The sequence below is a fragment of the Ornithorhynchus anatinus genome, chromosome 1 (genome assembly GCF_004115215.2).
Source record: "Ornithorhynchus anatinus isolate Pmale09 chromosome 1, mOrnAna1.pri.v4, whole genome shotgun sequence".
In the NCBI taxonomy this organism is placed as follows: domain Eukaryota; kingdom Metazoa; phylum Chordata; class Mammalia; order Monotremata; family Ornithorhynchidae; genus Ornithorhynchus; species Ornithorhynchus anatinus.
Window position 1 is genome coordinate 101,336 of NC_041728.1, and position 24,518 is coordinate 125,853.

At 51.0% G+C, this 24,518-nt stretch overlaps 1 protein-coding gene across 2 annotated transcripts in view; it reads right to left on the reverse strand.

The window, feature by feature from the left end:
- Positions 1-24,518, reverse strand: part of PDE4D (phosphodiesterase 4D) — a 95,432-nt gene that overhangs the window by 11,649 nt on the left and 59,265 nt on the right. For both annotated transcript variants that reach the window (XM_029058180.2, XM_029058172.2), the window contains exons 5-13: positions 23,225-23,274; positions 18,084-18,196; positions 16,609-16,702; positions 15,899-16,071; positions 14,570-14,668; positions 9,697-9,861; positions 8,311-8,410; positions 5,870-6,024; positions 2,912-3,034 (exon numbers count right to left, since the gene is read on the reverse strand). In XM_029058180.2, the coding sequence (XP_028914013.1) occupies positions 2,912-3,034; positions 5,870-6,024; positions 8,311-8,410; positions 9,697-9,861; positions 14,570-14,668; positions 15,899-16,071; positions 16,609-16,702; positions 18,084-18,196; positions 23,225-23,274 (1,072 nt within the window). The remainder of the gene's footprint in view (positions 1-2,911; positions 3,035-5,869; positions 6,025-8,310; positions 8,411-9,696; positions 9,862-14,569; positions 14,669-15,898; positions 16,072-16,608; positions 16,703-18,083; positions 18,197-23,224; positions 23,275-24,518) is intronic.

Consider the following 24,518-nt stretch of genomic DNA (forward strand, 5'->3'; position numbering starts at 1 on the left):
GGGAAGACAACATTAAAATAAATTACAGAAAAGAATCTAACTGCTGTGGGGTTGAGGGTGGGATGAAAACAAGTACTTAAAGAGTACGGATTAAAGAGCATAGGTGACACCTAAGGGAAAGGGAGTAGGGGAAATGAGGGCTTAGTCAGGGAAGGCCTCTTGGAGGAGATGCAATTTTAGTAAGGGTTTGAAGGTGGGGAGAGTGGTGGTCTGTCAAATATGAAGGAGGGAGTTTAAGGGAGGAGGAAGGAGGATGGGGACAAGAGGCTGGAGATGAGAAAAGATGAGCTTGAGGTACAGCGAGTAGGTTGACATTAAAGGAGCAGAGTATGTGGATCGGATTGTAGTAGGAAACCAAGAAGGCAAGGTAGTAGGGGGAGAGCTGATTGAGTGCTTTAAAACCAATCGTAATCGTAAGGAGTTTCTGTTTTCATTCATTCAATAGTATTTATTGAGCGCTTACTATGTACAGAGCACTGTACTAAGTACTTGGAATGTACAAATCGGCAACAGATAGAGACAGTCCCTGCCCATTGAAGGGTTTTGATATTGAGGTGGATGGGAAACCACTGGAGGTTCTTGAAGAGTGGGGAGACATGGACTGAACAGTTTCTTAGAAAAATGATCCGGGCAGTAGAGTGAAGTATGGACTGGAGTGGGGAGAAATAGGAGGCAAAGAGGTCAGTGACAAGGCTGAAGCAGTAGACGAGGTGGGATATGCTAAGTGATCGGATAAGCAGAGCAACAATTTGGATGGAGAGGAAAGGATGGATTTTTAGAGATTCTGTGGCTGTAGAACCAACAAGATTTGGTGACAAACTGAATATGGGGGTTGCAACAGAGACATGAGTTGAGGATAATCCCAAGGTTATGGACTTGTGAGACAGAGAGGGTTGTGGTGCTATCTGCAACGAAAGGAAAAGCAGAGGGAGGAAAGGGTTTAGGTGGGAAGATGAGAGTTCTGCTTTGGACATGTTTAGTTTGAGGAGTCAGCAGGATGTCCAAATAGAGATGTTCTGAAGGCAGGAGGAAATACAAGACTGCAGGGAAAGAGAGACACAAGGGCTGGAGCTGCAGATTTAGGAATCATCCACTTAGAGACTTTTAGTTGTGGAAAAGAATGAGTTCTCTGAGGGTATGGGTTTAGATGGAGAATAGAAGGGGACCCAGAACTGAGCCTTAAGGGACTGCCAGTTAGGGGGTGTGAGGCAGAGAAGGAGCTGTGAAAGAGACTTATGTGGAGTGGCCAGAGAGATAAGAGAAGAACTAGGAGAGGACAGTGTCAGTGAAGCTGACGTTTGTTTCCAGGAGAAGGGAGTGGTCCACAGGGACACAAGCAGCTGAGAGATCAAGGAGGATTAGAAATAGAGTAGAGGCCATTGGATTTGGCAAGGAGAAGATCACCGGTGACCTAGCTAGTGGACAGGGAATGTGTCTGTTTAATGTTGTCCTCTCCCAAGTCATGAGTACAGTGCTCTGGCACACAGTGAGCACTCAATAAATACAAGTGAATTATATCCATATCTGCAGTTTACTGCTATTAACGTTTGCCTCCCCCTCTAGACTGTAAGTTCACTGTAGGCAGGGAATGTATCTGAAAATTGTTATATTGTACTCGCCCAAGTGCTTAGTACATTGCTCTGCACAAAATAAATATGATTGACTGATCTTAGAGAGGGTCATTTTGGTGGACTGAAGAGGGCAGAAGTCAAACTGGAGGGGGTCCAGGAGAGAACTGGAGAAGAGGAGGTAGAGCCAGCTTTTGTAGTAGACAACGATAGGAGAAAGATGGAGTGATAACCGGACAGAGCCTTGGGATCAAATGAGGGTTTTTGGTTTTTTTAGGACGGGGAGACAGGAGCATGTTTGAAAGCAGTAGGGAAGGAGCCATTGGAAAGGTTGAAGATGACAATCAGGGAAGGAAGAAGGGAAGGGGCAAGTGTTTCAATAAGATGTGAAGGGATACGGTCAGAGGAGCAGGTAGAAGTGGTAGGTTTTGAGAGTAAGAAGGCGATCTCCTCTTGAGATACTACTGGGAAAGATGGGAGAGTCAAAGGGTGGGCAGGAGGAGGGAGGGACTGGAGAAGCAAGAGAGATTCTGGGAAGATCGTGCCTGATGGTTTCAATTTTATCAATAAAATACGTGGTCAGGTCATTAGAGGTAAGAGATGGGGAGGTAGGGGGATGAGGGTTTGCAGAGGGAGTTAAAACTCTGAACCAGCTGGCTTAAAACTCTGAACCAGCTGGCCACGGACGTGGGAGTCAATACTGATGGAGAAGTAATGTTGCTGGGCAGAAGAGAGAGTAGAGCTAAAAAGCAGATGAGGGTAAGTTTGAGGTGGGCCAGGTCGGCCTGATATCTGGATTTCCACCAGCAGTGCTCCGCAGCTTATGCACAGGAGCAGAGGAAGTGAACTGTGGAGGTGATCCAGGTGAGTGGCATGAGATCAGCGGAGGGACAGGGGAGTGAGGGAGTTGAGTTTGGTGGAGAGGGTGGTGTTGAGAGTGTGTATTTGTGCATCAAGAAAAAGTAAGTTGGGCATGGAAGCCAAAGGGGCATGATGAAAATTGTAAATCTGTCACTCCCTCAGGGCCCCGGAGATCTGACCCGCTCCCTTGGGATTCTGGAGGTCAGACCTCTTCCCTCAGGATCCCGGAGGATGGAGCGAGCCCAAGGCCCTGACCTTTGCCCTCGTGCCCTGGAAGACCGGAAGATTTCTGCCCCCATTTACAACTGGAAAGCTGTGAAACAACCTCCTGAAATCCACTGAGTTCAAGGTTTCTCTCAGCGGAGTAGGAGCTTCCCCACCTCGCACTGTCAATTGGCAGTCCCTGGGGGAGGAGAACCGTCCCGAGCGCTGACCGGGGTCCGAGAACAGACCCCCAGGGACAGCTCCAGGCTCTGCCTTACCTGAATCCGGTCTGAGTAGTTATCCAGGAGGAGAACGCCCGAGCTTGTCACCTTCTTAGTCTCGACCATCGTTTTCAAGTCAGCCAAAAGGTTCATGTGTTTGGACATGTCTGTGGCCAGCACCTGGAGGGAAAGGACATGCCCTGCCTCAGTTTGTGCGGAGGGAGGAGAGCCAGTTTGGGGTGGGGTGCCCTAGCTGGGAGCCTTGATACCAACAGCAACCCAAGACTGGGAAGAACAATGGCCAACAGCACCGAGACCAGGGCGCATGAAGGAACGTGGCTCAGTGGAAAGAGCATGGGCTTTGGAGTCAGGGCTCATGAGTTCGAATCCCAGCTCTGCCACTTGTCGGCTGTGTGACTGTGGGCAAGTCACTTAACTTCTCTGTGCCTCAGTTCCCTCATCTGTAAAATGGGGATTAAGACTGTGAGCCCCACGAGGGACAACCTGATTCCCCTATGTCTACCCCAGCGCTTAGAACAGTGCTCGGCACATAGTAAGCGCTTAACAAATACCAACATTATTAACGTGGCTCACTTTGTTATTCGTGCTCCCTGACCACCTAATACAATGTACCTCACCAAGCAGGCGCGTGACAAATGCTACTAGTAGCGGCAGTAAGAGGAGTCGTGTCACGGCCAGTAATACCAGTACCGGAGGACCGAGGCCAGAGGACGATTCCAGACTTGCTTGGACGGGATGACACAACGGTCCAGAGACAGAGCCCCTCACGCTCAGGGGAGGGGAGAGGAGGCCTCCGGGATCCTCCAGCTCTGCCAAGGGAACATGGGAGCATGGAACCAGTCAACCCACCCAGCCATGCCCAGTACGGCTCCTGGAGAAGTTCTGAGACTCATGCTGCTCCTCTCCTGTCCCCGCCCGTTTCTAGAGGTCGGGGGTCATTGAGGAAAGCACCACAAACTTGCAGAGGTCACATGCACGGAGCGGAGGCCTGTCCAAAGACAAAAGGCTGCCTGCTCCCTCTTGGCATTGCCTACCGACCTCTGAGTTGTCATTGTACCAAGGATGGCGTCCTGAAAGCGGCCAGCCAGTGCTGAACTCAAGGCCGCTCCCATTTGTGGAAGAAGCAGGAGCTAATACCCTCCGGGTGTGGACGGGGTCGGGAGCCCTTCACGATACCAGCTCCCCGGGGGTGGCCTGGGTATAACAGAACCTCCAGTGGGAGCCGCCTGCTACCCCTCCTGCCATCCTGTGCCCCTCGCACCCTCCCTCCCCTTCTCTCCTCTGTCCCAGACCTCCCTGCCTCCCGCCTCTCCCCACTCTGGTGGTCCACACTTCAGTCTGCTGCCTGGATCATATTTCCGAAAAAGCATTTAGTCCAGATCTCTCCTGACTCCTAAAGAACCTCCAGTCGTTGCCGATCCACCTCTGCATCCAACAGAAACTCCTCATCATCGACTTCAAAGCACTCAATCAGCTCTCCCCAGCCAACTTTGCTTTACTAATATCTTACTACAACCCAGTCGGCACACCTCACGCCCCTAAGGCTAACCTACTCTGTACCTCAATCTCATCTTGCCCGTGACTTCCCTCTGGCCTGGCAACCCCTCCCTCTTCATATACAACAGACCACCACTCTCCCCACCTTCAAAGCCTTTTTGAAATCATATCTCCCCTAAGAGGCCTTCTCCGACCAAGCCCTCATTTCCCCTTCTGCACCATCTGTGCACTTGGATCTGTACTGTTTAATCACTTGATATTCACCCCACCTTCAGCTACACAGCACTTATGTACATATCTGCAATATATTTTAATGTGCATCTCCCCTTCTAGACAAAAAACTTCTTGTGAGCAGGGGACATGTCTACCCACTCTATTGTATTATTCTCTCTCAAGTCCTTAATAGAGTGCTCTGCACTTAGTGAGTACTTAATAATAATAATACTAATAATTATGGCATTTGTTTAGCATTTACTATGTGCCAAGCACTGTTCCAAGCGCTGGGGTAGATACAAGATAATCAGGTTGAATACGGTCCCTGTCCTACATTAGGCTCACACTCTTAATCCCCATTTTCCAGATGAGGTAACTGAGGCACAGAGAAGTGAAGTGACTTTCCCAAGGTCACAGAGCAGAGAAGTGGTGGAGCCAGGATTAGAACACATGACCTCTGACTCCCAAGCCCATGCTCTTGCCACTAGGCCTAAGGAGCTTCCCTATGCTATTCCCTTATTCTCAATAAATACCATTGATTGATTAAGATGAACATAGGAAATGCCTCATCAGCATGGCCTAGTGGAAAAAGAATGGGCCCGGGAGTCAGAAGGACCTGGGCTCTAGTCACGGCTCCGCCACTTGTCTGCTGTGTGACCTTGGACAGGTCACTTCACTTCTCTGTGCCTCAGTTACCTCATCTATAAAATCAGGATTAAGACTGTGAGGCTCATGTGGGACATGCACGGTGTCCAACTTCATTAGCTTGTATCTACCTACCTCAGCGCTTAGAATGGTGAATGACACATAGTAAGCGCTTAATAAATACCATAAAAACAAAAAAAAAACCCAAACCAAAACCATATAAACAGAAAAAACCCACATCCAAGACCCCAGCACATAGAGCAGCTTTGAAATCTGTCCACGTGGGGCATGGTGTCAATGCCCGGGACCTGTTCACTACTGACACTTGGGGCCCAGGACCTTCCCTGCCACCCAGGGCCCAAGACTTGCCCTTTCCATCCAGGGTCCCTTCCATGCTGCCCACCTGTGGCCCAGGATCTGCCCTGCTCTGTCCACCCGGGGCCACACTCTCCTGTCACCCTGGGTCCTGAGACCAGTCCTGCCCACTCAAGTCCCCCCTTACCCACCTGAAGCTTCGGCCCCCACCTCTCTCCCAAGGAACCCACAGCAGAGTTGTCTGTTTTTTGGTGCCTCCTAAGGGATTTCAACAGCCACACTTACATCAGTGATGATGTCACAAAATGACAGTGTCACACTTACAATGTCAATGACCATTTTCCTTAGTGATTGTCTTTGCTTCTTGGTCAGATTCTGAAAAATGTCACAATTTTCCTCTTGCAGCAGCTTAAAGCCCACAGCCAAATGGTGGTTCTCCAGGACTGACGAATCATTGTACATCAGGGCAAGTTCAGAGTCTGCAAGAGAACCAGGTTAGCTAGCCCAGCCCTTCCCTGCCCTGCCTGGCCCTGTCCGGGCCCGTCCCCTCCCCATCAGGACGTCCGGGGGCCCAGAAGGGCACTCCCCTCTGGGACCTATGGCTTCAGGTATCCATGGCCACTCCACCCAAAATTGCAAGGCGCTGGGGGCCACAGTGTGATGAGGAGGGCCCAGTCACTAGTGCCTTGGGTGCAAGAACTGGCGAAGGGGGGCCGGACGGGGCAAAGGGTGCCAGGAACAGAGTAAGGAAAGCTGGTATGGTCTGGGGGGTCAGCACTCCTGGGTTCAGGTACCCGCTGTGCCATCTGACTTGGAGCAAGTCTCTGAATTTTATTGCACCTCAGTTTCCTCATCAGTTTAATGGGGTGTTTTTCACCTGCTCACCCACCTGAACAGAAAGTCACAAGAAGCAAATGAGACAAGGAACATTGGACAAAGCACTGGGGTTAATACAAGATAATCAATTCAGGCACAGTCCTTGTCCCACATGGGGCTTCCAGCCAAAGGAGGAGGGAAAACAGGTTTCCCCCCCTGCCATTTTACAGATAAGGAAACTGAGGACCAGAGAAGTGAAGTGACTCCCAGGCCCGGGTCTCTCCATTAGGCCACGCTGCCGATGGGGAAGGACTTTGTGAAAACCAAAGTGTAATCCTAGTGCAATGGTGAGAATACTAACACTAAAATCTGGCTACCAGGCCAGCACTGAACAGAGCCCGAGGTCTGAGATGGGCACAGGCCAAGGGAAGAGAGCGAGCAGGGAGACGTGGGGCAGCGGAGCAGGGCGGAAGAGGAGGCAGTGACAGTCTCGGGCTTTGAGCCTGTCCTGGAGGAGCAGAGCAGCCTGACCGAACTCAGCTGGAGCCGGGACCGGGACCCGCCCCAGGCGCACAGGCTCTGCAGACCTTACAGGCTCCGTAGCCTCCAGGCAGAATGCTGGCGAGCCTAGCTTTATGTGTACCTGACTGGGGGCAAGTTTCCAAGCTTTTGCCCTCCTGCTCTGGGAGGACTAGGTGGGCCTAGAAGCCTCTGAGTCCAGGTCAGGGACCGGGATCCGAGAGCAGACCGTCAGCAGTGAGCACTGACCCCAGCAACCTAACTGGCCGCAGAGCCCATCCATGATGGAGGAAGAGGAGGCTCACGCTCCTCGTTCCGCCCCAGCTGGACACACATGTTCGTGCTTTCGCTTTCTTTCTCCCATCCTCTGGGGTCCAACCTCAAATCCCTCCAAAACCTCACCCCAAATCTTATATTCTCTTCAATTGCCTCTTGCATTTATTTACATATTTATGTCCTTTTAGTGAATTAAGCACATCCTTCACACTTTATTGGGGTGTGTAAATAGCTCTGTGGTTGTGTATATACACACCTAATAATAATAACAATGATAACGTTGGTGTTTGTTAAGTGCTTACTATGTGCCAAGCACTGATCTAAGCACTGGGATAGACACAAGGTTATTAGGTTGTCCCACTTGGGGCTCACAGCCTTGATCCCCATTTTACAGATGTGGTCACTGCGGCACAGAGAAGTTAAGTGACTTGCCCAAAGTCACTCAGCTGACAAGTAGCGGAGCTGGGATTGGAACCCACAACCTCTGACTCCCAAGCCCGGGGTCTTTCCACTAAGCCACGCTGCTTCTGTGTGCATACAAATAGAGACATATATCCAATAGGTAGATGTGTTCACTGAGCAGAAAGCTTCTGTTGTGTTTTCCAGGATGTCTAACACAGAGCCCAGCCCTCAGAGGGGACTCAGTAAATGTCATTATTATTCCAGCTGGCTACCAGTCCAGCAGTGAACAAAGCCCAGTGTCCGAGCAGGGAGAAGCCCAAGTGATAAGAGTGTAAAGTGTGTCCTGGGGTGAGCACTGGGACTGGGAGTCAGGACATCTGGATTTGAGTCTTGGTTTCGCCACTAGCCTGCTAGGCAACCTTAGGCAAGTTACTTAACCTCTCTGGGCCTCATTTTCCTCTTCTGCCAACGGGGATTAGACCCCTGCTCTTCCTCTTTCTCAAACTGTGAGGCCCCTGAGGGGGAAGGACTATGTGCAATCTGTTGATATTGGATCCACCCCAGTGCTGAGCAAAGTGCTTGGCACATGGTAAGTGCTAACTGACTGACTTTTCAGGGTTATAGATCGAAGCGTCTGAGGGGCGGCCGGCAGAATGGGGAAGGGAGCCTCCCGCCATCCCGAACTGGGCATCCCGCACCCCTGCCTCCCCGCCCCTCCACCACACCCTGTCCCCCCTCATTTCCGCACTCACTGGTGTTGATCAGGAACTGGTTTGACACACCAGGATGATCCACGTCATGGATCGCACTGGCAAAGATTGCAGCGAGAATCTCCAGGTCCGTGAACACGGCCTGGAAAATCCCCAAACAAAAACGGCGTCACCAACGAGCATGTCCGTAACAGCAAGAGAAGATATTCCAAAATGACTTCTCTCTCATCAGGAAGTGCTGCTGAGTAACTGTCACGGACAGTGACGGTCCACTGGCTCTACCCCTAGACTGTAAGCTCCTTGAGGGTGGGGGCTGGACCTACTGACATTACTGTACTCTCTCAAGGGCCCAGTGCAGTGCTCAGCCCACAATAGCACTCAGGATAGTCTGTAAACTCCTCGTGGGCAGGAACCGTGCCTACCGACTCCTCTGTGTTGTTCTCTCCTGAGTGCTTAGTACAGTGCTGTACTCACAGTAAGCGCTCAATAAATACCGTTGATCGATTGTTTGCGACTGACTGATCGCAAGGCAAAGTTCTTTGCAGACACTAAAATGGACATAAGGTCTCCAAAGGGGTTCGGAGGAGAAAGCCTTGTTTTCAAGCCCGGCTAAGATCCAAGGAGTTCTGGGAATTTTCCTAGGGGTGAACCAGCCCAGTGGCGACACACCTGGGACATTTTCTGGATTCCCACACTGAGTCTGAGGGGCCATGTCCTCCACTGACTCATACACGGCAGTACAGGATTAGAGGCCAAAGCAACATCTGAAAATAATCCTCCCAATCTTAAAATAGCATTAGAAGTAAAACTGACACTGGCTTTGATAAATCGCCTAGCAGCCGCACACTGTTTATTGAACACTTGGCGACTGAGTTTCAAGGCACAGTCAGCTGCCTAGGGCGGGTCCCCCCACCCCCTCCAGAACTGAAGCAAAGCAGGAACGTGTGCGTTGAGGCTTGACTCAGCTCCAGGGAGGCCAGTGAGACCACACAGAGTCCGGCCTGAAGCCGGTCCGGCCCCTTGACAGAGGGGCGCTTTGAGCAGGGATTGGCGGGTTGTCTGCCTGTGGGGCTATATGGGAGACGCTCAAGTCAGTCAATTGTACTGACTGAGTGTTTACCGTGTGCAGAGCACAACTTGGAGAGTACAGTAGAAAAATATAACAGCCACATTCCCTGCCCACACTGAGTTTACAGTCTAGAGCTTACAGTCAAGTGTCTCAAGTGGCTGTGTTCAAAGGGCATGGGCCTTTGAAGGTTCTTGACTTTCGAGTGCCGACAGTGGCCTCCTGGCCAGAGTCCCTTCCTGTCTCCTGCTTTGTTTTTCCAGGGAGGTGGACGGAGATGGGCCCATCCTGAGGGGCATCCATGGAGGGGGTTGTAGTCTGGACCAGAACCCCCCACCTGCCCGCCTGGGAAGAGGGGTCACCTCCAAGGCCGGAGTGGACAGCAGCACATGGGTGGACTGCACGACGTCGGCCGCATGGATGTTGTTGTGGTACGCTACATCGCCGTGGTAATGGTCTTCGAGCGTCATCAGGTACGTAACCAAGGTGTCCACGGGAATCTGAAATGTTTTCAGCAGATCCCGCTCCTGGAAAATGAAGTTATATCAGCACTCTTCGGTCTCTTTTTTTCCCCCTCCTTTACATTGTAGAACAAAAAGGATAAAAGACAGAAACAGACAACATGCAGCCTGCAGCTAATGTGGGGATGGGTGACACCCTCAACCCTGGCCTGACACAAACTAGGGAGGACGAACAAGGAGCCGGAGAAATGGGGCAGGAGGAGAAAAGAGCCCAGGCCTGGCAGTAAGAGGACCTGGCTTCTAATCCCAGCTCTGCCACTTCACAGCTGTATGATCTTGAGGAAGTCATTTCACTTCTCTGGACCTCAACTTCCTCATTGGTAAAATGGGGATTCAAATCCCATTCTCTCTCTTCCTTAGACTGTGAGCCCTGGGTGGAACATAGACTATGTCTGATGTCATTATCTTGTTTCTAACCCTGGCACTTAGTTCAGTGCTTGGCACATAGAAAGTGGATAACAAATATTGCAATTATTATTATTATTGTTAGAGAAACTGGGTGGGATAAACAGGGCTCGCCCAGAAGCCCCATCCAATCCACTGAGAATAACAGGAAGAGAAAAGGACACCACTTTGGCCAGGGATCTGAGCTGAGCCCTTCGGCCTGGGTGGGTCCACTCCAAGCAGTGGCTGAGGGGTGCGGGGGCAGAGTGAGGGCTATCAGGTATGGGCCAGCTGGCGAGGGGAGAGCAAGCTACTTTATCCCATATCAGGTACCAGGACAGTCCTAGACTTGTGGAAAGAAGTGCCCCTGAGAAACCTCACATCTCCCCTCCCTCCCTCCAGCTGCCACTTCAGCCCTTCTGCACCACCTCAGCCCTGGCCATTCTCTCCCACCTTCACTGCCCCGGACCCCTTCTGTCCAGAGTTTACACTCTGTGGCTCCCTCCTACCTGAAAATGTTCATTCATTCATTCATTCAATAGTATTTATTGAGCACTTACTATGTGCAGAGCACTGTACTAAGCGCTTGGAATGAACAAGTCGGCAACAGATAGAGACGGTCCCTGCCGTTTGACGGGCTTACAGTCTAATCGGGGGAGACAGACAGACAAGAACAATGGCAATAAATAGAGTCAAGGGGAAGAACATCTCATAAAAACATTGGGAACTAAACAGAATCAAGATGTATTTTGAAAATGTATTTTAGTGGCTGTCTTCTTCACTAGACTGGAAGCTTCATGAGGGCGGGGACCATGTCCACTGACTCTAATGGACTCTCCCAAGCCCTCATCCATCATCTTGATTGGCTGCTCCCTGGGTTTGGAATTTTACACTCCCAGCCTGGCCCCCAGCCCGAGACACCTCTACCAGCCCTAGGGTGGGTGCAGGACGGGGGTGGGGGAGAGGCCAGTGTGGTTGTCTCTCAGGGAAGAATGGAGTGACGTGGGAAGAGAAGACTCGATGGGTGGTGAGTCTGGGGGCAGCAGCACGGATCCTTTGGGGAGAGGACTATAGTGCTTATTTTTCAGGGCTAGTTCTGGTTGGCTCAAATAACTGGAGCAAGCAATCAATCAGTGGTACTTACTAAGCGCTTACCGTGTGCAGAGCCCTGTACTAAGTGTGGGAGAGTACAATGCAACAGAATTGGTGGAAATATTACCTGCCCAAAAGAAGCTTACAGTCTAGCGGGAGAGACAGACATTGAAATAAATTACGGATATGTACACAAGTGCTGTGCAGCTGGGCGGGGGATGGGTAGTGAATATCAAGTGCTTAAAGATACAGAACTAAGAGCATATGTGACACAGAAGGAAGAGGAAGTAGAGGAAATGAGGGCTTATTCAGGGAAGGCCTCTTGGAGGAGAAGTGATATTAATAAGGCTTTGAAGGTGGGGAGAGTAGTGGTCTGTTGACTAGGAAGGGAAAGGGTGTTCTAGGCCAAAGGGAGGAAGGACCATGGCAAGGGGTCAGTGGTGAGATAGATGAGCTTGAGGTACAGTTGGCATTAGAGGAGCAAAGCATGCAGGCTGGGTTCTTGAAAAAATCAGTGAGAAGTAGGAGGGGGTGAACTGATTGAGTGCTTTAAGGCCAATGGAAAGTAGTTTCTGTTGGATGTGGAGGTGGGTGGGCAACCACTGGAGATTCTTGAAAAATGGAGATATGGGCTGAATTTTTTTTAGCAAAATGACACAGGCAGCAGAGTGAAGTATGGACAAGAGTGGGGAAAGGCAGGAGGTAGGGAGGTCAGCAAGGAGGCTGATTACAGTAAACAAGGCAGGATAAGGTAAGTGATGTAACAACTTGGTAGCATTTTGAATGACAAGGAAAGGGAGGATTTAGTAATGTTGTGATGGTAGAACCAACACGATCTGCTGACAGATAATAATAATAATAATGATGATGATAATGGTATTTGTTAAGCACTTACTATATGCCAAGCACTGTTTTAAGCACTGGGGGAGATACAAGGTTATCAGGTTGTCCCAGATGGGGCTTACAGTCTTAACGTCAATTTTACAGATGAGGTAACTGAGGCACCAAGAAGTTAAGTGACTTGCCCAAAGCCACCCAGCTGTCAAGTGGAGGAGCCAAGATTAGAACCTACAACCTCTGAATCCCAATATGTGGGTGGAATGACAGTGATGCCTCGAGAATAATGCCAGGGTTATGGCCTTGTGAGACAGGGAATGTGGTGGTGCTGTCTACAGTGATGGAAAAGTCAGGGGAGGACATGATTTGGATGAGAAGAGGAGTCCTGGTTTGGAAATGTTTAATTTGAGGTGCCGCTGGGATGTCGGCGGGAGGAAATGCAATACTGCAGAGATGGAGAGAGGTAGATTTGGGAATCGTCCACATGGAGATGGTAGTTGAAGCTGTGGGAGCGAATAAGTTCTCCAAGGGAGTGAATGTAGATGGAAAATAGAAGATGACCCAGAACTGAACCTTGAGGGATCCCCACTGTCAGGAGTGGGAGGCAGAGGAGGAGCCAGCCAGAGAGCAGCCAGAGAGATAGAGAACCAAGAGGGGTCAGTATCACTGAAGCCCCGGTGGATGTTTCCTGGGGAAGGGTGTGGTCCAGTGTGGAAGGCAGCTGAGAGGTCGAGGAGGACAGTGATGGAATAGAGACTACTGGATTGGGCAAAATGGAGATTCATTGGTGACCTTAGAAAAGGTAGTTTCCATGGAGTGGAGGGGACAGAAGTCAGATTGGAAGTGGATTAGGAGAGGACTGGAAGAGAGGAAGCAGAAACATAGGGTATAGAAAATCGCTCATGGAATTTGGAGAGGAATGGTAGGAAGAGATGGGGTATTAGCCATAGGGAGCCACGGGATGATGGGAAATTTTTTTAGGATAAGGGGATAGACAAGCATGTTTGAAAGCAGTGGGGAAGAAGTCTTTGGACAATGAACAGTTAAAGATGGCAGGCAGAGAAGGAAGAAGGGATGGGGCAATGTTTGGATAAGATGCAAAGGAATGAGGTTGGAGGTCAGGTAGAGGGGGTATATTTTGAGAGGAGGTGGGAGATCTCTTGAGATACTGCTGGGAAAGAAGGGAGACAAAGAATGAGCAGGAGGAGGGAGGGACTGCAAAGGAGCACGGGAGAATTTAGAGAGATCACATCAGATGACTTCAGTGATCAGGTCATTAGGGGCAAGAGATGGGGGCGGTTAGGAGGGGGCTTGAGGAGGGAGTTAAATGTCTGAAAAGGCTGGGGCAGGCAATGGGCATGGGAGTCAATAAGGATAGATAAATAATGTTGCCGGGTGGAAGAGAGGGCAGTATTAAAGAAGGCGAAGATGAATTTCGGGTGGGCAAGTTTGGCCCAGTGTCTGGATTTCCACCAGCAGCGCTCTGAAGATCAAGCACATGGGCAGAGGAAGCATTCTATGGTGACCCAGGGCTGCAGGTTTAGTGGTATGAGATTAGCAGAGGGATGGGGGTGCAGTGGAGAGGGTGATGTTGAGAGCATCCCTTTGTGCATCAAGATAAGGTAGTTGGGTTATGGAGAATGAATGGGGCATAATGACTTTAAAAAAATCAGACTTTATGATTGCAGGTCTATGTGGGGGAAGAGGACAGATTTGTGGGGAGTAATAATAATACTAATAATGACAAAAACAGTGGTTTTTGTTAAGTGATCACTATGTGCTAAGCACTGTACTAAGTGCTGGGATAGGTACAAGATAATCAGATCTCACATGGGCTATGCAGTCTAAGTAGGAGGGAGAACAAGTACTGATTCTCCATTTTTGCAAATGGGGGAAATGAGGCACCGAGAAGTTAAATGACTAGCTCAAGGTCACACAGCCGACAAGTGGCCGAGCTCGGATTAGAACCTAAATTCTCTAACTTTCAGATCCGTGCTCTTTCGACTAGGCCACGATACCAGCCTAGAAGGTGTGTGGGAGAGAAGGCAGGTGGAGAGGTTGTGGACAGATAGAGGGATTTCAGAGTTGGTGAGGGTAAGGATTTTATGTACAGTGACTAAAGATGATGAGACTTGGGCGTGTCTGAGTCGGTGAGTGGGAGAAGTGGGGTTGAGCAAGAGGTGAGTGGAGCTGAGGAGTGAGAGGAAGCGGGTAGCAGAAGAGTGATGGGCAACACTCACACAGATGTTGAAGTCCCCAAAGATCAACAGAGGGAATTGAGTGTAACTTAGGCTCATTCCTGTTCAAAAACTTCACCCCAAAATACATTCCACGTTCTCCCCTGCTAAAGAGCCGGCAAAATCCCCAGATAACATAGCTCATCAATAACCAATACTCTCACCTGGAAAATGGTGTGCATGATGACTGTCAAAGGCCGGTTCCCAGAAAACTCCGCTATTCTGAAAACGTGAAGGCCCCATTTGTCCACATCTTCCAGTTCCTAAAAGGAAGTGAGACCCCATCAAATGAGAGAAAGAGAAGAGGAAGAAAGAGGCTCCATTCCAAGACACCTCTTATTGTCATCAGCATCTGCTTTTGAAGAACTAGCTTTCCCAGAAATGCCCCATAATTCAGAAAAAAGGCTTAGTTTCTAAACGAACCCCTGTCCTTTGAAGGCCAAAGCTGCTCGGGCAAGACCACCTTAAATTACTGAGTAGAAGGTTTGTGTTTCCATAGAGGCCTAATCTGACCAAGCCCCTCCCTTCCTCTTCTCCCACTCCCTTCTGCACTGCCCTACTCCCTTTGTTCTTCCTCCCATCCCAGCCCCAGAGCACTTATGCACTTATCTGTAATTTATTTATTTATATTAATGTCTGTCTCCCCCGCAAGACTGTAAACTCACTGTGGGCAGGAAATGTGTCTGCTTATTGTTACATTCTACTGTCCCAAGCACCTACTACAGTGCTCTGCACACAGTAAGTGCTCAATAAGTATGACTGACTAGTGGTAGGAGCCCAAGGCTAAGAGTCAGGGGCTCTGGGTGCTAGTGTCGACTCTACCTGCCACTGGTCTGCTGGATGATCTGCTCTACGTCTTTACTTTACTTCTCTGCATCCCGATTTCCCCATCTAAAAAATGGGAGGGAAGATCCCTTCTTTTGGACTGAGAAGTCTCCTGAAGGTCAGGGCCGGCATCCCATCTGATTAGTCCACAGAGCTTGGCACTGCCCCACGCCTGGCACAAATCATCGCTCCCGCCATCAGGTCCCCATCAGCCCCCAGCCCCCTAGGACTGGTGAAAAATCTCACATGGTGGCAGGACAGAATGCAGGCCACGTTTCACAACACCAAAATTATTCATGCCAACTCAAACAGCAAATTGGCCATCTATTTAATGAAGGCCTCTAGAACAGTGAGTCAGGGTTGTCCACGTTCATGAGTCTCCTGATGCTGTGCTTGGTCCCAGACACCCAGGGAGTGTTTCACAGAGGGCAGCGAGGATCAGGGCCCGCAGAGGGGAGGCACTCAGGGCGGGACCAGGTAGTGCTCAGCCAGGGAGGGGCCTCCAGGGAGCAGGCGCTCCGTACATCCCATTGCCGCTCTGACCAAATGCAGCACTCCCCTGTTCCCAGATCCACGCACTGTGGCAACCGTGGCTACTGGGCAGTCTCGGAGGCCCAAAGGTCCAGAGACCCGGAGACCCGTCGCCCTCAGTGGAGGCTCCCGCTCACCCTGGCCAGAGGGTCCTCTTGCTCAGTCTTCACGCCGAACCTGGGGATGCTGGAGTGGGTGAGGCTGGAGCTGTGCGTCAGCTTCTTCACCCCGCTGATCTGGGACATCGGCCTCTTCTTTTTCTCCTTCTCCTTCTGGGTCGGGGAGGGGATTTCCACCTCGTGCTGCTTGTCTAGAATGAGAAAGAGCCCCCGGGGTGGCCGGTCATCTTCTCACTTGCTCGCTTCTGCCTGGGGCCCCTTCCCGGTCCACCGTGCACTGAGAAGCTCCCACGGCTGCTCCGTACCCTGGCAGTCGAGCCTCTTTCGCCTCACGCTGGCAGAGAGCCCAGAGCTGGGGCTCGCCCACCTGCCACAGCTTGGCAGACCCCTATCCCTTAGAAACGATCTCTCTATCCCCAAACTCTGGCTTGGAGACCAGCATGATGACCCCATCCCTTTCTCGGCCAGGCAGTCACTGAGCCCACTGGGTGAAACTCTAGACTGTAAGCTCATTGTGGACAGGAAATGTGTCTGTTATATTGTTACGCTGCACTCTCCCAAACGCTTAGTACAGTGCTCTGCCCACAGTAAACATGATTGACCGACTGACTGACTGGGAGGGGGGAGCTGGATAACAGGCACCTCCACCTGGCCCCAGGACTAGGATCAGGCCTGGGGTGGGGCGGGGACAGGGGCCTGGCAGGACGCACCCTACGGTGCCAACTTACCCAAAAAGGTGTTGGATATGTACTCGGAGACCTGGTTGCCCGAGCGGCTCATCTCGGAGAGGTGGCTCAGTTCCCGGTTCAGCATCCTCTTAAACTACAGAACCAAAGCAGGGGCCAAAGTGAGCCCAGAGGGCACCAGACCCTCCCATGTCACCGTGGCTCCCTCCACGGGCCGGCCAGCCCCAAGAGGGCCCCGCCAGGGTTTCTTTTCAAAACATCCCATGCCACGTCCAACCTTGCACGCCTGCCCCAGCACTCCTGTGCACTCCCCATGCCGGGACGACTCTCGGGAGGGCCAGGCAAAGCCAATGCCAGCTCCCCTGCTGTTGTGCCCATAATCCCAGTGGGGCTGTTTGTTGGTTCCCAAGCAGGCATGCCTTCCACGACACAGGCCTTCTCTTGATCCCTACTTCTTGGATTACAAGTCAAAATCGACCAAGGGACTGAGAAGCAGTGAGACCTGGTGGAAAGAGCCCGGGCCTGGGAGTCAGAGGTCCTGGGTTCTAATTCTGGCCCTGCCAAAGAGCTACTGTGTGACACTGGGCAAGTCACCTCCTCTAGGCCTCAGTTCCCTTCTTGGCAAAATGGGGATGCAATACCCTCCTACTTTGACTGTGAGCCCCATGTGGGACCTGATGATCTTGCATCTACAAGAGTAAGCAATTACTAAATACCATGACTATTACCGTTATCACTGTCAGAATTTTTTAACCCTTAGCCAGAAGAATGCAGCAGTACAAAGAACAAGTATAAAAGATTAATTTAGGAATGACTCTTCTTCACAAGCCCCTTCTTGGGCATGAATTGTCTTGAAGTCTCTGGTACTCTTGGCCATCTGAACCCGTGTATATGACCTGCATGCTTGTGCCCTGCCAATCCCCCAGAGCACTGCTGCCCACACCTTGCACACTCTGGGACTGAAGCACTAACTCCTGAACAGACCCCCTTCCTCCCCTCTGTAAACCATTTTAGTTCCAGTCTGCCCCACCCTGTAAGACCGTCAGTTCATAGAGGGCGGGGACCATGTCTACTAGCACTAATGTCCTCTCTCAAACACTCATTAAAGTGCTCCGTACACAACTGGCACTCAATAAATCCTGCTGATTGACTGAATAAGGCCCAACTGGAAAGTCAGAGCCAAAGATATGTGGGCTGAACCCGCCACCCCACACTGGGGACTGACCAGAAGGCAGCCCTCTCCTCCCACCGCCCTCTACCCTGGAGTTGCCAGACTGGGAGGGTGGGGAACTCCACGGATCTCAATCGGCCAATCTGCCGATGGAAGGGAGTCTGGCCTAGGCAAGCTAAGGCATGGTTTGGTTTGCAACCCAAGAGCTGTAGGGGTAGCGGGCAGGCGAGGTGCAGGTGGGGGTGAGTGAAGGGAGACCGGTCGGGGGAGCAGGAGAGGGTGACCAGGGTGTGAGGACTGAGTGGCACGTAGGGATGTGGGGAGGCCCAAGCCAATGCAGCCTTACCTTGTTGGAGGCCATCTCGCTGACGGAGTGGCGAGTCTGGAGGGTCTCTAGCTGGTCCAGGCACCAGTCCAGCTCCTCCAGGGTCTCGCTGGCCAGCTTCTGGTAGCCCTCCTCTGAGGAGACAGACAGGGAGAGTGGGGATGGGTATTGCAGGTCAGGGCATCTGGGCCAGGCTGGCCACCTCAGAGGCTCCTTCATGCTGGGACCCCCGGCCCAGGGATGGGCAGGCGGGCAAGCAGGGAGTGTGAGTGGGCGAGTGGTCTCTGCAACCCCGTGGTCTGCCAAAGGTCAGTCTCTTCCCCTGAAAATTTGCCCAGAAAATGCAGGCAAAGGGAGAGGGAAGTCTCAGTCCCCAGCCCCAGATCACCGACTGTGATCTGCCAGTTCAGATCTGACTTGGCCTGGCCAAGCTGTGGTTCCACCACTGACTGGCCCTTGGCAGCCCCAGGAGGCTCCAGGGTGCTTGGTGGGGTGTCTAGGGGATGAAATGATCCCTGACAATGAACCCTACCCCCTTGTCCTGGCAGGGCCAAACCAAAGCCTCCAGAAAGGGGAATGGGAATGCATGGAGCAAGGTGGGAAACCCAGCCTGTATCTCTTGGGCTCCGGAGGCAGTGACTAATGGGCTTACCCAGGAAACTAACGCTCGCTCTCTCTCACTCTCATATACAGACACACACACACACACTTTCACTTAAAACAAATCTAGGCCTACTCAGAGCAAGGATACCCTTAAATGAGCATGCACACATACACACAGGACATAATTACCCAAAGGGGCCATATCATCCAACCACCCCACCAAGCCTCACCTCCATCTCTTGCCACTTCACCTCTCTACTGTCCACTCCCAGGATCAAGACTTTTCACTGGCTTAGTAAACATCATTGAGAGAATGAATGATTGATTGACTGACCGACTGACTGATCGACTTCAATGGTTTGGTTCCCTCTTAGAAAATAATAGCCAAAAATTAATCAATCAAGTGCATTTATTGGGACCTGGTGTTTACAGCACTTTGTATTATGAACTGTGCCACAGAGAAAACGCCCAATACCCAATCCCCGCCCATAACAGGGGAGACAGGCACAAAATAACCTGCACATAGAAAGAAGCAGCAGCGTGGCCGAGTGGAATGAACACAGGTCTGGGAATCAAAGGATACAGAGTCTAATCCCAACTGTGCCATGTAACTGCTCTGTGATTTTGGGGAAGTCACTTGACTTCTCTAAGGCTCAGTTCTCCCTCCTACTTAGACTGCACAGCTCATGTGGGGCAGGCACCGATTGAAACAATCAATCAGTCAGTCCTAACTATTGATTGTTGACTGTGTGCAGAATGCTTTAAGCTTATTGTGGGCAGTGAATATGTTTACCAACTCTTTTATACTGTAGTCTCCCGAACGCTCAGTACAGTGCCAATAAATACTATTGAATGAATGAATGTTCTGCAGATAGTAATATTTAAAAAATACCATTGATTTGGGAGAGTAAGGTATAACAGATTTGGTAGACATGTTCCCTGCACACAAGGAGTTTATAATCTAGAGGGGGAGTCAGACATTAAAATAAATTACATATATGTACATACGTGCTGTGGAGATGTGGGTGGAGTGAATAGAAGATACAGATCCAAGTGCAAGAGTGACACAGATGAGAGAGGGAGTAGGAGAAATGAGGACTTAGGGATGGGCCTCTTGGAAGAGATATGTTTTTAATAAGGCTTTACAGGTGGGGAAGGTGGTGGTCTGTCGGATATGAACCGGGGGGAGTTCCAGACCAGAGGCACGATGTAAGCAAGGTGTCAGCGGCGAGATTTTATCTACCCCAGTGCTTAGAACAGTGTTTGACATAGAGTAAGCACTTAAATTTGACAAATCCAAATAACAAAAGTGAAGGCTTAAGTGTTGATGAGGGGCAACAGTGTTGAGAAGATTGGGAGGATTGGGAGGACTTTATGTGGGACGATAAAAAAGTGAACAGGGAAAGGCCCCCAGAGGGGTTTTGAAGAGGGAGGAGTGTGGTGTCTGCCAGATGAGGAGGGGGAGGGAGTACCGGGTAGGAGGATGGGAGGTGTTAGCCAGAAGTCACAGGGTCTGGGGGGCCAGGAGGGGTCAAGAATGAGGCCTAGTGAGTAGCTGGCTTGAGAGGAAAGAAGTGTTGAGCTGAGGTGTAATAGGAGATAAGCAAGGATAAATCACAGGGGAAGAATAATAATAATAGTATTTGTTAAGCACTTACTATGTGCCAAGCACTGATCTGAGTGGCTTAAAGCTGAGTTTCTGTTTGAAGCAGAAAGGAATGGGTTACCATTGGAGGATTTTGAGGAGGGGGCAGACACTCGTCAAACGAGGTTTGAGAATGATGATCTGAGCAGCAGAGTGAAGTATGGACTGGAGAAGGCAGAGCCTGGAGGCAAGGAGGTCAACGAGGAGGCGGATGCAGTAGTCAAGGCGGGATATGACAAGTGCCTAGACCAATGTCAGTCAGGCAATCAAATTTATTGAGCACGTACTGTGTGCAGAGCACTGTATTAAGTGCTTGGGAGAGTATAATATGGCAGGCTGCCCACAAGGAGCCTACAGTCTAGAGGACACTGTGGTGGTGGATCTTTGGGTGGAGAGGATGGAGCGGATTGAGGATTACTATTTTGTCACCGCCAGCAGGTGCCCGGTTCTGGGAGCTGGGGGTCTCTCCTTGCAGTACAGGGCTCTGCTCCCAACTTAGATCCCTGGGCTGGAACTGGGTCAAGAAACGCGGGCAGCTCAGGCCTGTAGCGAGTTGGCTCCGGAAGTGTGAAAAAAGGTCTGGGCCTCCTAGATCAGCATCCAGGTCACATGGTCAACTTGTCCTTCCCCAGGGCCAGAGGCAATACCCAACCCCTCAAACAATTAATCAATCACTAATCAACCAACCAGTCAATTGTATAGGTGAGAGCCCGCCTTTGGGTGATCTGATTGACTCCATTCCCCGCTGTGGTGAGATCTTCCCCCAAGCCTGGCCCGGTGGCGCTGCAGAATGGTTGCGGCTCTCTGGGGACTCTCGGTGCCAAAAGCTGTTTGGGCACTGGTTCTTTGGGGGCTGCTCCCTTGGTGGGGGCCCCTGAAAACTGAGAACCAGTGATTCTCTGGGAGACGTTTCCCGTCACGGTTCGAAGATTGCTCTCTGCGCATGTGCCAGCTCCAGCTCAGAGAACGAGAGTGGAAACTGCTCAGCTGAGAACTCATTAGGAACATGGTTCCAGGCCAGTCCGTCTTCCTCCCAGCCCATTCGGAGTTGGTCTCCTCGGCCTGGCTTGCAGCGAAGGGCCGATGGCTCAGTGGCAGCGCGTAAGGCTGGGAATCGAGGGACCTGGGTTCTGACCCAGCTCTGCCACTGGGCTGCTGGGTGATCCCGGGAAAGCCACAGAATCTCTCTGGGCTTCAGTTTCTTCAGCCGTTCATCAGACAGAAGACCCTGCCTCTCGTGGCCCCCTGGGGCCTGTGGTGACAGTGGGATGAGCTTATGGATATGGAAGCTCTCGGGGAGGAAAATCCGGGGTTCAGAAAACCGTCCCACCCCACCCGGAGTCCAACCTGCAGGGCAGGGTAGTGGCTGCCTGCATTCTGAGGTGGGGCCAGCCCCGCTCCTCCTCGCTGAGCCAAGACAGCAGTTTCACTAGTTTCACTAGGCCCGGCCCTATTGCAGCCAATCTATTTCTCTTCCCCGCCACTCCAAACACACTCGTACATGTGCACATGTACTCATCCCCAACACACATCCACCCACCCACCCATGCACACACACACACACACACACACACACGTATGGCACACCCAGAAATGTCACAGAGCAGGACAAAGTGTCAGCTAATTAGCACAACCGTCATTCTCTTCCCAGAGGTTCATTCATTCATTCAATCGTATTTATTGAGCACTTACGTGTGCAGAGCACTGTACTAAGTGCTTAGAAAGTACAATTCAGCAATAAAGAGAGACAATCCCTGCCCAGACCGAGCTTACAGTCTAGAAGGGGTGAGACAGACATCAAAACAAGTAAGCAGGCATCAATAGAAATAGAATTATAGATATGTACAAATATGCACAAGTGCTGTGGGGCGGGGGGGCGGGTAGAGCAAAGAAGTCAGGGTGATGTGGAGGGGAGGGGAAGCTGAGGGAAAAGGGGGAGGTTTAGTCTGGGAAGGCCTCTTGGAGGGGGTTAGCCTTCAGTACGGCTGTGAAGGGGGGAAGTGTGATGATTGTGTGGCAGATTTGAGGAGGGAGGGCATTCAAGACCAGAGGTAGGACATGGCCAGGATTTGACGGTGGGACAGGCGAGAACGAGGCACAGTGAGAAGTTTAGCACGTGAGGAGCAGAGTGTGTGGCCTGAGATTCAGAAGAAGGGAGATGAGGTAAAAAGGGGCAAGGTGATGGAGGGCTTTGAAGGCAACAGTGAGGAGTTTTTGTTTGATAAGGATGCCTAAAGGCAACCACTGGAGATTTTTGAGGAGGGGGGTGACATGCCCAGAATGTTTCTGTAGAAAGACAATCCAGGCAGCAGAGTGAAGTATGGACTGAAATGGCAAGACAGGAGGTTCGGAGGTCATAAAAGAGGCTGATGCAGTGATCCAGTTGGGGAGGCTGATGTAGTAATCCAGTCGGGATGGGGTGAGTGAATGTACTAACGTGGTAGCGGTTTGGATGGAGAGGAAAGGTCGGATCTTAGCGATGTTTTGAAGGTGAGACCGGCATGCTTTGGTGACAGATTGGCTATGTGGGGTGAATGAGAGAGGAGAGTTAAGGATGACACCAAGGTTGCAGGCTTGTAAGGAAGGATGGCCGTGCCGTCCAGAGCGATGGGAGTCAGGGAGAGGACAGGGACAGAGAAGTAGTTGCCCAGATCCCCTTTACACCCAACAATTCGCCAAGTCTAATAAAGTCAATGTGGAAATGTTGAAAATGTGGAAAAGGGCCACCTTTTTCCCAGGAGGCTGCTGGAATCCGGTTCCAGGCTTCCCAGTGTTGGGGACCGCTCTGATTCCTTCTCACGCTTGTACCCACCCCCAACCCCAAGTTCTGAACATGCCCATTTGCACAAGCTGTTCCCTACCCTCCCCGCAGCCTGCCAAGCACACACATCTGCATCTGTACAAGTCTCCATACCTGTAATGGTCGCCTTGCTGATGGACGGCTGGCTGCACATCGCTGACCGCCTGAGGAAGGAAGACAATTTCAGGCCTTTGACCCTTCCCTGACCCCTCTAGGAATCCGGGACAGGTATTTTTCTCAGAAGGATGTGCCCGGTTGGCTCCCATGGAGATGGGAGTCTCTGTCCTTAGCTGTCATTATTTTGGCACTCTGGGCACGGCTCCAGCCTTAATAATAATGTTGGTATTTGTTAAGTGCTTACTATGTGCCGAGCACTGTTCTAAGCGCTGGGGTAGACACAGGGGAATCTGGTTGTCCCACATGGGGCTCACAGTCTTAATCCCCATTTTACAGATGAGGGAACTGAGGCACCGAGAAGTGAAGTGACTTGCCCAAAGTCACACAGCTGACAAGTGGCCGAGCTGGGATTTGAACCCCTGGGATTTGAACCCGTGACCTCTGACTCCAAAGCCCGTGCTCTTTCCACTGAGCCACGCTGCTTGGTAGGCCACAGGAACAAATGAGAGTCCATGAACTCCGGTTCGTGGCCTGGTTCCCCATGGCATCTAAAAAGGCAAATCTGCTTCCCAGGAGGCTGTGGGTATGGGGACAGGAGATAGGGGATGACCAGGATAGTCAGGGGAATTAAATTAGGATGGAGCAGGGCAAAGGGGATGGTCGGGGGATGGAGCTGGAATAGAGTAGGCTGGTTGGGTAGAGGTGGCGGGCTGGGGGGTGAGCAGGGACAGAACGGGGGCATCCAGGATGGTCAGGGGAGGGAGCAGTTCCTTTACAAGGACGGACTGGAAGGGTCGGGATTCTGCAGTGTGGACAGATACAGTCTGCACATCATTCCCATTTCTCATTTTTAATAAGTTTTTTTTTTCCAAAATCAGCATTTAAATGATGGAACTAAAACATGGTCTCTGGATACAAACACATTTCATTATTCACCACTGAATGCTTAGTGTCTCCTGGGAAATGTATTATCATGGAGCAGCGTGGCTTAGTGGAAAAAGCCCGGGCTTGGGAGTCAGAGGACATGGGTTCTAATCCCGGCTCCGCCACCTGTCTGCTGCGTGAGTTTGGGCAGGACACTTAACTTCTCTGTGCCTCAGTTACTTCATCTGTAAAACGGGGATTAAGACTGTGAGCCCCACGTGGGACAAGCTGATTATCTTGTATCTACCTCAGTGCTTAGAACAGTGCTTGGCACATAGTAAACACTTAATAAATACCATTATTGTTAGTATTTTTATTACCAAAAGAGTCCATCAAATGGAAAGAATCTCGCCTCTTCTACCAATCC